The 13,516-nt window shown below is 40.5% G+C and overlaps 1 protein-coding gene across 2 annotated transcripts in view; it reads right to left on the bottom strand.

Moving 5' to 3' along the window:
- Positions 1 to 13,516, bottom strand: part of OSBPL10 (oxysterol binding protein like 10) — an 86,183-nt gene that overhangs the window by 12,563 nt on the left and 60,104 nt on the right. For both annotated transcript variants that reach the window (XM_063124975.1, XM_063124986.1), the window contains 2 exons: positions 9,998 to 10,144; positions 1,246 to 1,708 (listed from right to left, as the gene is read on the bottom strand). In XM_063124975.1, the coding sequence (XP_062981045.1) occupies positions 1,246 to 1,708; positions 9,998 to 10,144 (610 nt within the window). The remainder of the gene's footprint in view (positions 1 to 1,245; positions 1,709 to 9,997; positions 10,145 to 13,516) is intronic.

Genomic DNA, 13,516 nt, shown 5'->3' with positions numbered 1-13,516 from the left:
TGGATCCAGATTTACACTGGATCAACTGCACTGGTGGAAGTGGACTTCTCTGCCCCTCCTTCCCATGGCAGTCCCTCCAGCCCCCTGAAAATGCTACCCAGAGAGTCAGGAGACTCTGCTGAATGAGGTGAGTTGTGGTGTGTGGGGAGGAGGTCCCAAAAAATTGGGTGGGTGCAAGTGGAGCCCTTCCTTCCACAAATTATTTTGTTCTCTTGCAGAAGGCAGATCCTGGATCCAACCTGTGGGCCGGAACCATTGAACGGGAAACATCAGACATAGCCAAATAACTGCAGGATGCAAATGCAGCTGGGAGGGGGGAGCATAGTTTAGTACACACATAAAGATACTGGGTTAAACTCCTAGCATCGCTAGATCTCAGAGTGTTGAGCAAGACCTTGGAGAATAAACAAAACTGGGCTAGATGGACCAGCGACTCTGTGTAGGTTTCAAATGGAGGGAACACAAATCTTTGGACAATAAATTATAACTGCCTTTCTCTGGATAAGTTCGGATGGCCATAGTGAGGGAAGCAACGATCACGGTTGCTCCCCTGCCTCCCTGTACATGCTGTGTCATGCACCCACCATTTGCATTATTCCCCGTGCTGTAGCACAGATTGGCATGACATCCAAATACAGTGCACTGGGGTGGGGGCATATCCATCCTATAACTTTTACTTACACACAGATAAAAGCCCCAAGTATAACCTTATAAAAACCAGCCAAACACTGCTCTGCACTTCTTCTTTTTTGAATGAAAGGGGGGGGCAATCCTCTAACTCTCTGTATGTTAAATGACTATATAACTGCTTAATGCAATACCTTTAAACCTATTTTCTTTATCATGGCATTGAATGTATTTGTTGTTTCAAGTACATACTAAACATATTATAATACAAATTAAAAGATCTACACAGAACAGCCAAATGTTCTCTCTCATCCATTGAATGTGTATGAATTAATAAAAGCACAACCATAAACAACTGCTTACCAGCCCAAGCATTTTTTCTTTTTCAGACCACATGTTTAATTGTTTGACTCCATTCCCTTAATGCCTTTTACATAAGATGCATTTCCACCATTTTGTTTTACTGTTCAGAGGCTGGAAAGTACATCAAGTGTTTTGCTGATCCTGCACCCACTACATTTGGGAAGGGTGATTTGTTTTTGAACTTCTCCTCAAGGCTTTCTGAAATTGTTTGATAAGCAATACTATAAAATATATTATCTTTGTGGCATGTCTTACCTTCACCTACCATAGAAACACCTACAGACATCCCCATGAACTTGCTCTTGGTCCATACATGAACATTTGCACACATCTTCTCCTTGCACTCACAGTAAAAGCAAGATACTGGTGGGTGATGGGATACTTGTTCGGCTACAAACCTCAGCTTATAGCATTCAGGTACAGTCTTGGTTTTAATACTTGAAGAGGCATTGTGAGTTCTCAATGGATTCACTCGGTCTTTAGGCACGTCCCAAGAGCAGTGAAAAGTTTCTCCAATTATTGGGTTGTAGGGCTTCTTGGCTACAGCTCCTTTTCGGCCTTCATGAAATGATGTTAAGTAATACTCCACAAAGTAAATTATTCTCTCCTCAGGAGTGGTTCCAGATGCGACTGACAACAGCATGTCTGGATGGGCCAAGAAGTCTGCATACATTTCCAGCAGGGACCTCTTCTCCAAAATAAAAGTTGGAAGGACAACCTGTATTAAATGAAGCAAAAAAGGCAAACACCATTTTTCCATGACGGCATCAGGAAGAGTAAACAGTTAAACCAGCTGCAACACCTACTGAGCCAAAAGAAATCAACCATTTTTCTCAGCGCAGCCTGAGAGTTCTCTCTCAGGTTTTTAAGTCGTAAATAATGAATGAAGGCGACACTCACTGCTTTGGTCAATTGTACAAGCCGCTCTCTATTTCTCCAGAGTCCTCAATGGCCCTGAAAGTAACAAGGTCACGCTATTCAAATGGCAGGGTTTCTTTCATTGTCTTGCTCTGCTTAGCTACCAAGTGAGCCAATTGTTCACTGACAGCTCGCATTGTTTACAGAAGTGGCACATCAGTTTGGTTCAAGTTAATTGAGTTCTTCTAGAAACCTGCCAACTCTGACAGCTGGCAAGCTGGATATGGGACAGAGAAATCTGGATCTCAGCAGTTTTACCACATTTTAATCAAAGAGTGGCAAAAGTGTTGCCCATAGTTCTAAAAAAATATGCAGATCTACAATATCACGTTTCTGCTAAGCAGACATCTGGGATTTGACAGAGCTAACAGTAGAAATGGTTTCTCCTAGTAACTTAGAAACAGTGATAGCTGGAATGGAGCATAAACTGCAGGTGATCTGCCCTCCCAATCTCATATGAGTTATTAAAAGGCAGAAAGAGCAACTCTTCAGTCATAAGAAAATATATTACCATATGATCAACATTGTCATTATCATATGAATTCTTTTTACATTAAAAATGCTAAATAATGAAGAATCATGACAAGTTGTTTCACACCAATTTGTACAAACCGGCTGAAGACTTCACTGCAGCCATGTACAAATCCAGGACAGAGCTGCCCCTCTTCCCTCCCTCCTTGGTTTATTTAGGAAAACTGCCAATGTAATAAAACCCTTTCAGAGGAAGCTCAGCAACATTCCTCTCCAACACCTGTGCAATGCTCAGCATTAATATCCACTTACAGGGAGAAATAAATCAAATCTGCATGACTCTAGAGACCACTACCAACAGATCACTAAGAAATCAGCATTTCCAACAAGGAAAAAAAAGATGCTTCTTTTGGCAGAGTACATGGAAGCTCACATATCGAGCATGTCTTTCGGTGGGGGGGAGGTTGATACTATTATGCTTTCTTCAGAAGAGTTCTCTGACTAAATCTGTACCCATGTTGCAATTTCCAGTTTAATAACGGAAAAGCCCAAGGCAGCAGGATTTCATAATAATGAGTTTAGATAAAAACAGAAAACAATAAAAATGGCACCTCCTCTTAATAGCCAAATGCTGCATATCTCAATGTGGAAGCAAGGTACACAGAGGTTATACTTTCATGGGTAAAATAAGAGCAATCACAAAATTGATTTTCATCTTTAAATATAATTATGGGGTGATTTTTTTAAAAAGAGCAGACAAGGTAAGGAAGGAAGAATGCTTGAGGAATTTGAGCTTTGCAAATTCTGATGTGAAGTGGTCTGATTCGCACCTCTTGGACTATCAGAACATAAGTACCCTTCGAATTTCACTCTTCTCTAAACTTCACAGTGCAGTCATCCACTGAAAATATGCATGAAAGTGCATTAAAAATCCATATTTTAGCATAAAGCACTTTAGAATTGTGTGGAGATAAAATAATTTTAAAAATATGAATTTAAATACAGGTTTTGTGCAGACTTTTTTTTTTTTTTTGGAAAGCGTGGTTTCATCCTGGTTGTGCTTTTTATACTGTATTTTGTATTTGTGCTTTTAACCTGTTGGTTATTATGGTTTTAATTTTTGTGAACCGCCCAGAGAGCTTCGGCTGTTGGGCAGTATACAATGTAATAAATAAAATAAATATAAAATAAAATAAATAGGACAGAACGGACTTCTGAATGAACACAGTGAAACTGACATGAATCGGAAATGTGCTGACCTGTTCCTCCCTAGTTCATTCTAAAATAGAAATTGGATACTAAGGCTGCAGACCTAAAAATGTTCCTCTGGGTTCCATTTACTTCTGGGTAAATTTGCATAAGATTACACTAAGAATGTGTGAAGGAGATGATGATGATGATGATGATGATGATGATGATGATGATGATGGCGTAGTGGATGAAGCAATGCCAGCCCAAGGCTTTAAGACATCAAGACGGACTTCAAACAACCTGCAACATGGTGGTTCGTATGTAGACTCAGGGCACACCTAGCTACAGGAAACTGAAATCCTTTTACCGATACCTAGTTTTTTAAAAAGCTAAGAATCCTCTCCCCACCACCACCTCTTTAGCTAGCAACTGAAATCAGAGGGTAAGGAAGCTAAGCGTAGGCACCTTTCCATGATGACTAGACACAACTGAGAATCTATCTTCCCCCTCCCACCACACACACACACTGAATTTTGTATTGCATTTTAATAGTTTGAATTTTAAGTACTGGAGGAAACCTTTTGACTGGAATTGTATAATCAAAGACTTGCATACTTGCCAACATCTAACACATACAGCAACATATTACACAGTAGCAAGCAAATATTCTAAATCAGCCTTCCTCAACCTGGGGCGCTCCAGATGTGTTGCACTGCATCTCCCAGAATGCCCAGCCAGCAGCTGGGAAAAAACAGAAGAAACATCATGGCCTGCTCCTGTTGGATCTTCCCCCAACCCCACAGGGCAAACTGCCATCTTGGCCCTGTGGGGAAGAAGAAAGAACAAGGGGACAGGAGCAGGCAGAAGAAACATCATGGCCTGCTCCTGTTGGATCTTCCCCCACCCCCACAGGGCAAACTGCCATCTTGGCCCTGTGGGGAAGAAGAAAGAGCAAGGGGACAGGAGCAGGCAGAAGAAACATCGGGGCCTGCTCCTGTTGGATCTTCCCCCACCCCCACAGGGCAAACTGTCATCTTGGCCCTGTGGGGAAGAAGAAGGACCGAGGGGACAGGAGCAGGCAGAAGAAACATCGGGGCCTGCTCCTGTTGGACTCTTCCCCCACCCCCACAGGGCAAACTGTCATCTTGGCCCTGTGGGGAAGAAGAAGGACCGAGGGGACAGGAGCAGGCAGAAGAAACATCATGGCCTGCTCCTGTTGGACTCTTCCCCCACCCCCACAGGGCAAACTGTCATCTTGGCCCTGTGGGGAAGAAGAAAGACCGAGGGGACAGGAGCAGGCAGAAGTAACATCATGGTCTGCTCCTGTTGGACTCTCTCTCCTCCCTCCCCCCCTCCCTCCTGAACTCCTGTTCCTTGTGTGTCATGTCTTTATTAGACTGTAAGCCTGAGGGCAGGGACTGTCTTTTTTACTAAGTGTAAGCCGCTCTGAGAGCCTTTTTTGGCTGAGGAGCGGGGTATAAATATGATAAATAAATAAATAAATAAATAAATAAACACATCTGGAGCGCCTTAGGTTGAGGAAGGCTGTTCTAAATGATTATGGAACAGGCTACCTCTGAGATGCTTAACCTGGTAGAGAGCCAGGATAATTAACTAGAATGAGTCAAGAATTATTAACCTTCTTTTTCTTTTAACTTGATAAACGGTCAAGGAATTCAAAACAAAATCTTTGTAGAAAAATAGATTTCATGGCCATTCTGTCCTTTAAGCTGGCTGCAACTTCTCCTACTTCTGATGTGAGGGTGTAAGATGGAAGACCGTCCCTCTCTTGACAACGACAAAGGATTCAATGGCAAAGATCAGCCTTCAAGCAGGTACGTTGGCACATGCAACCCTGTCTCCTCCACCTTTCCCTACATCTATTTTCATTTTCCACTATCTAAGGCAGCAGCTCTCAAACTGTGGTCCTAAGCAACCCGGTTATCCACAAACACCATTCAGGTGCTCTGCAGAAATGTTGCAGAACAGTTTTTTTAAAAAAAAAGTCTGCACTTAAGCCCTGCACTTGATTTATTTTTTATCTGACAACAGAAAGAAGGTTTTAACTAGGGCTGGATTATCAAACAGCCTAACGAGACCCTGTGATTTTCATTACATGGCACTGTAGTCAGTCTGCTAATTTCCCCATAAAATCTTACCAGATAAACTGTTAAAGGCAGGATTACAGTTATTAAAATATGAGTTGTTTGTACTTTGATTTGGAGAATAAACAAAAAAAGTTCATTAAGTGGACCTGTGTAACCAGCAATTCTCAAGTGGTTCATGGGGGAAGGGGGATTGATAACCAATGGTCAAAGCTTTCCCCTCTTGCCTGTTTATGAAGGATGGGGAGCTGCTCAGCCTGAAAACTTATTCATGATCCATCTTACATGAACATAGGGTAAGCCAGACATGTTTGTTGATGTATTCCTCAAGACTGGAAAGAAAAGAGTTCTCACTGCCCCCACCCCCACCCCTGCAACCTTAGCTAGGATCAATAATTGCATGAAATGGCATCTCAACATCTCCTCCCTCCTGTCTTAACCCTTTAATAACAGAGAGACAGCAACAAAGAGAGACAATTGGCTGAAAAACAGTCTATCTGGAATAACAAGGAAGATGTCAAAGTTAGATGTGGAAGAAGGAATGAGGATGTTAATGTCTTGTTTTAAAAGGGACATTGCATTCCTTATATAAAGTGTTCTCCTGCTTTCCAGATAATCTCAGCTCCATGCAATATAAACAGATGTCCATTAAGGTCTCAGTCTACATACAAGGCCGGATCTACACTATTGCTTCAAAGCACTTTATAACAGTTTTATAGCGCTTTAAAGCAGTTAAAGCGCTTTATAACTGTTATAAAGCACTTTAAAGCAGTAGTGTAGATCCGGCCCCAGTCTCTAGGGCATCATGCTACTCTTATTTTTTAAAAAAATTGTTCTGAAACAGACCCCTGCCATTATTCACTTGCTCACAAAGAGAGCAAGTGATCTCAGATACACATACCACAGGCAGGTCAGCAAAAAGACGGGAGGGAGGGAGAAAAGAACATTTTCAGCAACATCATAAACTATAAGTCCCACAGATTCTTTTTGGAAGAAAGCTGTAACGCAAGATCAGGTCTCACTAAAGCCCACGCCCTATGGAAGGGTTGTGCAATACATGGCCTAGGTGCTGCAAGCTCCATCTCACACACACACACACACACACACACACACACAAACAAACACATGGATGGCCTTGAGTGCAGCCCCACCACTGCGCTGCTGAATTCAGCAATTCAGCAACACAAAAATCAGCATTTGGCTGCCAAAATTTGGCAGCAAACCACTAGACTCTCAAAAGTGCTGAATTTAGCTTGCCTTCAAACTAAATTTGGCCCTTTTGAGTCACCGATAGTTTTTTGCCATTGCGGTCAATGTGATGGCAGGCATGTGGCCCCCAGAGGAGTCTGAGGACTGGAAACTGGGTCCTGGAGTTGCCTACCCTTGTCCTATGGGACTGGTGATTGATTCTTCCTTTGTATCCAAATTTTCCATTGAATTACAGGGTCAGTGAGCAATCTGTTACAAACATGCTTATAAAGTGTAGAGCACTAGAAATCAATCGTGTACTAACTAAACACACACACACACAATGGCTTCAAGACCTAGAACACTCAGCAGTAGGCTCTACAACACACAAGGAATGGATGTAAGGGTGAGGCTGGCTGATCCTGGGTTCCCTATCTTGCATTTCCAATTGCATCAAGGCAGATTAGTCAAGACAAAATGAATCCAAATGAACCAGAATATTTATGTGTAAAGAACATGAAATTTACTTTCAGATCCTCTAAAAACACCAGAATGACAGGTGTACATTGTTACCAAGGAAAATATTCCTAAAGCTACTTCACTTATTTTGGGGGCTAATTTATAAGGAAATATTAAACCTAAAAGCCATATTCCAGTACCTTCACCAGATAATCTGTTTTGCTCGAAACATTCCCCAAAATGTCCTCAAACAGGCAAATAATTTCTTTATGGTATTCCATTCTATCACTGCCAATACATTTAATTCATTTTACCAATGTCACTGTTATAAACTGTCCTTTATATTTCACTCTATGAGGTCAGGCCTAGAAGCCATTTTCTTTTCATGCATTATTCAGGAAAGCACTCTTAACGCCGGTGTATTAGGTTACTACATTGATCAAAATCAATGGTTTCCTGACCTTCCTATGGTCAGAAAAATGACACAGACATAAGATATAATGAGAGCCTTTTGCAGCACTCCTACTATATCTCACACATGAAATACGAAGCTCATTTTTCTGTATTCATTATACACCTACAGACATGCTCAACGTTTTCCCAACAGTACAATCACTTGCAAATGTTTGGCAAGAAGAATTTAAAATATAACCAGGCTACTTAGAGTGAATTCCAAGGAAAAGAGAATTACCGTATTATGTAAAGAAAATAATTTAGGCCTGAGTGGTAAACAAATTTTGGTTGGACATGATAGTCAAATTAAGTCTGGTCACCAGCATCTCACCCCTTTCCTCTGAAGTAGGAAATCCATGGGGCCACTGAACATGAAGTGAAAGACTGCCCTGGGCAAGTCCTTCTGGCATTTGCTGACTACTCAAAAGGAAGGTAAGAATCTTACTGCTTGTGACTTTTCTTCAAAGTCTGATGAAAAGTGTGCTTCTGAATGGTTTGCAACTGATCCAAATAGAGAAGTAGTCACAGTGCACCAAGTATGGAGGAAGTTTAGAAGCAGCAAAAAAAATTCAACAACCCCAAAATCCCACTGTTTTACAACTTCAAAGAGTTCTTCAGTCAATCAAACAATGATGCGCCTGAGAGATGAAAGCCTCATCTTCAAATAAACTCTCTCTTTAACTGGCTTTTCACAAGCTCTGTCTCTTGCCAGATATGATGCAACACCTAGATTGGTTTGTCTCACAAGTGGATGGATGGACTAATCCTGAAGAGTTTTCTCTATTTCAGAGAGATATTTCACATTTTCCAGGAGATTCCAATTCCTTTTGGACAACCTGGGATTAACTCCTATTTCACATTTTTGTTCTCGGCCAGCCTGCACTTGAGAAAACATGAAGGCTGAATTGCCTTCTAAGGCCTGGATGGGGCTTTGAAAATAACTTCTGAATCTCAAGTAAATATGTACCCTATCCCAGAGCAGAGCAATATCTTTTTAAAAACTTTGTATATTAGGGTTGGATCCAGACTCTGTCATACTTAGAGTAGACCCACTGACATCAAAAGGAATTTAATCATGACAAATGTCATTCCCATGGATTTAAATCAGTTTACTAAGTCTATATCCAACACTAGATGATGCAATATCATAACAAGAACTATTTTTATAAACTGCATTAACTTGCCTATAAATTTGAACCTTCTGCGCCTTGCCTACATGCTTAAATGTTCTATTGTGCTTTATATGACTGGTAGCCAGATCTTTGCTTATTACAGGAGAAACTAAGGCCATTTCTACACCTGTCTTTTTTTCCAGGATCGTCCCAGGATCATCCCTGTGCATGCAAATGACACACAGGGGATCCCGTGAGCAGGCAGGGACAATCCCTCCATTTTCCTGGGATAATCCTTAGGTGTAGAAATGGCCTAAGTGTCCTCAAATGCCTAAAGGTCTAGAAGGAAATATAAAGATCCATGTAGAGTGGTTGCAGCTGTTTATTAAACATGTTCATGATTTTCTGGAATATTAACCGGAGAACTGTCAAAGGATGCAAGATTAAGAGTTTTTAAAAAACACCCTACTTGGCCCAAGTTTCCCATATTCACGTCACACAACTCTGCATTTTTAAGAGAGTGAAATGTTAACACTGCAATTTATAGTTCCTAATTTATTCTCCTCTATCTTAGAACTGGATACTGGCAATGACAAGGAGCAGAGAACTGCACTGCTGGCAATAGTGAGGATAGTTCATGGTTCTTTACTTGAATCATGTCTTACATTCTCAAGAGCCGGTTGGAGATATCAGAAAGCCAGTTCTTGATTTCAGAAGTTGTAAGGAACAGTGGCAACGTTCATGCTAGCCATGAGTTTGAACCTGCCTGCTTAGCAAAACAGATCATATTTCTTACATTAGGGGTTGAGGTCCCAATCCGGCCCTCCAGTGTCCTCTAGACAGCCAAACCACCTTTCCCCATCCACTGATGATTTCGTGGTTTCCCAGTTTTGTACACTAAGCACTTTATGCCTGAATATGATGGAAACTTTTCTCAAGTTTTGCCTTCATAAACAAGGCAAAACTTGAGAAAAGCAGCAGCGAGCATTGCCATAGCAGATTTTGTGACAAGGCTGGCACTAAAGACATTAAAAAAAAAAAAAACAATTTTACAGCAAGTGGCTTTTAAACAAAACATTATTAGTTTGGGTTGAGAGTAGAGTCACCTACCCTGGTTAGGTCCATTCCAAGTTTGAGTTGTGAGATGAGATGAAGAATTATGCTACGCTGATCTTCCATGACTCCTAAATCATCCTCTGCATTATCTTCAGTATCTGTCACCTCATCCTCAACCAGGATCAATTCACGAGCTGAAAGCTAACCAACCAAAAAAAGAAAAGAAAACATAATTAGTATCACCATCTGGACGCACAAGGAACAATATGGCATAAATTCATATAAGCTTAATTACAGAACTCTCTAAAAACACTAGGAAGATTATTTCTAAAATTCACTCAATGTTGCTAACACGCTAGAAAAATCATCATTGGTAATTTATAAACAATGATTTCCATCATGGTGAGCATTTGAGCAAGCCATAAAAACAGTCCTCAGAATGAATCTGAGCATTCCTTATAAAAACAACAACCTGCATACACGCATGCACGCACGCACACACACACACACACACGTAAAATAAGATAAATCAGTCAACAAAATAATCATGTCACTGGAAGGGGAATGACAAATATAGAATCAGCTACCTAAAATATTAAAAGCATTCTTGCTGTACAACTGCAAATAAATTATTCATGCTCTACTTTAAAATATATCTCTGCCAAGAATATGGTTGCAGCGCACTATTTTGCCTTTTTGTATTAAAAAATAATGACAACACTGCACAGCTGTTCATTTTTCAGACATATGGGCTAGTGTTTCAGATACTAAATCCTGTACATATTCTTTAAAAAGAATGGGCAATCATAACTTTCCTCACTAAAGAGCAACCAAAACAACCCCTTACTTTCTTACCTAAAAATAATTGCATGTATTTTGATCAATTTAAGTTCATATCCAGTTGGCGGAACCATCATGCAAAAGAATTCAAATCATGAATTATTTGGGTTGTCAGTTTTTGGTTGGGGCAGGAGGCTGGGCTTGTCCCTGAGAATATTACAAACTTGACCACTTACATTTCTTGAGACTACATTACTGCTTGGGTATAAACTAAATACCAGGGGGAAATTTGTTTCACTCATTAATTTATATGATAAAAGCCATGGTAATAACTACTCTTATGAAATGAACCAATAAATAATATGTAATTATAGAACTAACTGTAGAAGAGTAACTCTGTGTCTGGTAGGAAGAGAGGGGAACAAAAGAAGAAACAAAATATGTTTACTGTTTCTTCTATTTCCCAAAAAACTGAATCATTTTTTTATATTTAAAACGTTATTTATCAAAGTTTAAGAGACTCATAGTAGCCAAAAACATGGATGGCTCTTTCATCTACATTCTACACCATTAGGCATCGTTATGTAAGCAAGCTGTGTTTACATAAAGTAAAATTCAATTCTACAAACTCTGACTGTAATAAACAGGTATCTTCTAAATGTAATATTAATATCCTTGAACTCCAAATAGATACTGATCTATCTAGCCTTATTGTCCCACCAGTAGAGTACTTATAGAGCTGCAACAATAGCCACAGCTTTGTAGTGGCTCTGAACCACAATTTCCCTCTATCCCACCCCATCATATAACATGCAAGAAAACCTATTCTTGCACATGGCTTGGTTGGCCTTACTTAAAATAATTTTTAATAGCACATACAAATGAAAACAGTACACAATCTAATTTGATTGTAGCAGTAAAATATTAAACCCTTATTCTGCAGAGTACAGAGCTTAATTTGTAAGGGTGGAAGAGAGGGAGAGGGAGGAAGAACTTAGCAGGAGTAGCTTCAGAACTTACAGGCGATGATGGTTCTATGGCAGGCTTGCTTATCATCCAGCTCGACCTCATTGAGTGTCCTGAACTACGTAACAGCACTGCCGTTTTCAGTTGTTGCTGCTGCTACTGCTAGCTCCCTTTAATAGCAAACAAGCTAGAGCTAGGAATTAGTAGTACCAGGAAGAATCAAGAGAAACTTCCCTCTCTTCTCTACCCCACCTCCTTTTTAATTTCCAGTGAATTTGAAAAGCATGATGTCAATTCAGCATGAATCTGCTGCCTACATTTCTAGTCACATGATACTGGATCAGTGAGCTTAAGTACAAATCGCTTGCAACTGGAGAGATGCTGCTGCTGCTCCGGTTGTTGGGTCTCCCCCTCCCAAAGCACACATGAGCTGGCATCAGAAAGTGCATCTCGTTCAGCACTGAGAACAGGAAAAGACTTCAGCCATCACATGTTACAAACCTCTTTCCAACTATGTAGGACATTATTTTTTTAAAATTAAAAATGTAACATTCCAAGTGCCTTAGCATACTCCCCATCATGTCTGGGTTATCAGAAGAAGCTTGCAACTGTACTAGAAAGACTTTAGAATCAAATGAGCATGGACTGCAAACATGTCTTTACACACATACCTAAGAGTTTACTTTCACAGAATTTGACTTACCAACAATGGAGGGCCATTTCCAATGTTACTTTTTACCAAAACACAGTGACCTGGATCACATGACATGACAACTCATGGTGGGTTGTCACCTTTGTTTCAGGATAGCTGGTCATGATGTCCAAACCCAATGCAGTTTCCTCAATGTGGTTTGTCAGGTATGCTTTAAGGTGGATTCCTGCACTGAGCAGGGGGTTGGACTCGATGGCCATATAGGCCCCTTCCAACTGTACTATTCTATGATTCTATGAATCATGCACAAGCCACCCTGAAAACCCATAGCTTGTTGTTGGCTTGTTCAGAGTGGCTTGTTTTCAGAGTGGCTTGTAACTGAGTATGAACCTGGCAGAGTGGTTTCTTCATGTTTTGTTGGGAAGGACTTCAGAGTCACCTAACAAGAACAGCAAAAAAAACCCACTTGCTCCTTGCGATCTTGCTGGCGCCACCTCCATCCTCCCTTTTTTTGCAGCTTTGGGGAGATTTCCACAAATTTAACATTATTTTTTCCCATCTTTGGGAAGATTTGCACATTATTTACTTTTGGGGGGGGACTTCTTGGGAAATTTGCACAACTTCACAGTAACTACTGTGCAGTAGGACTAAGGAGGAAACAAGGTGGAATGAGGAGGAGACTAAAGGGGAACAAGCCACAGAACACCTGATCATCCATTCAGAGTAACTTTGGTTAGTGAGCAAACAACAAACCCACTGTGGCTTATTTTCAGGGTGGCATATTGTGATGTGCAAATGAGCCCAGTAAGACATAAGAGAGGAGATCCACTTCATATTTAACAACTTCCCTGTTCTGGAAAGCATGGGAAAGGGGGAGATAGTTCATTTCAGCAGTAGTCCCCTGCACCTCATGAGTGCTGTTCTGGAGGCTCTGAACCAGACCACAGGTGAAGATGTTTTTTTTATAAAATTAAAGTAGTTAAGACATCATTTTCTACTGGCATACATTTTATGGGCACCAGATGAGAGCCAACCACATCACTTTGTATCCCACCTAGTGCTCTTAAAATGCACAACGTAGAAAACAACAAACCATTTTATTATTAATAGTAATAAATTCATTTTATGAGTTGTCCTATAGCTGAAGCAAAAAACCCCCACAAAAAACTAGTGAT

The sequence above is a fragment of the Elgaria multicarinata genome, chromosome 1 (genome assembly GCF_023053635.1).
Source record: "Elgaria multicarinata webbii isolate HBS135686 ecotype San Diego chromosome 1, rElgMul1.1.pri, whole genome shotgun sequence".
Lineage (NCBI taxonomy): Eukaryota > Metazoa > Chordata > Lepidosauria > Squamata > Anguidae > Elgaria > Elgaria multicarinata.
Note: the sequence above shows the minus strand (reverse complement) of the source record. Positions and strands in the feature narration are given on the sequence as shown.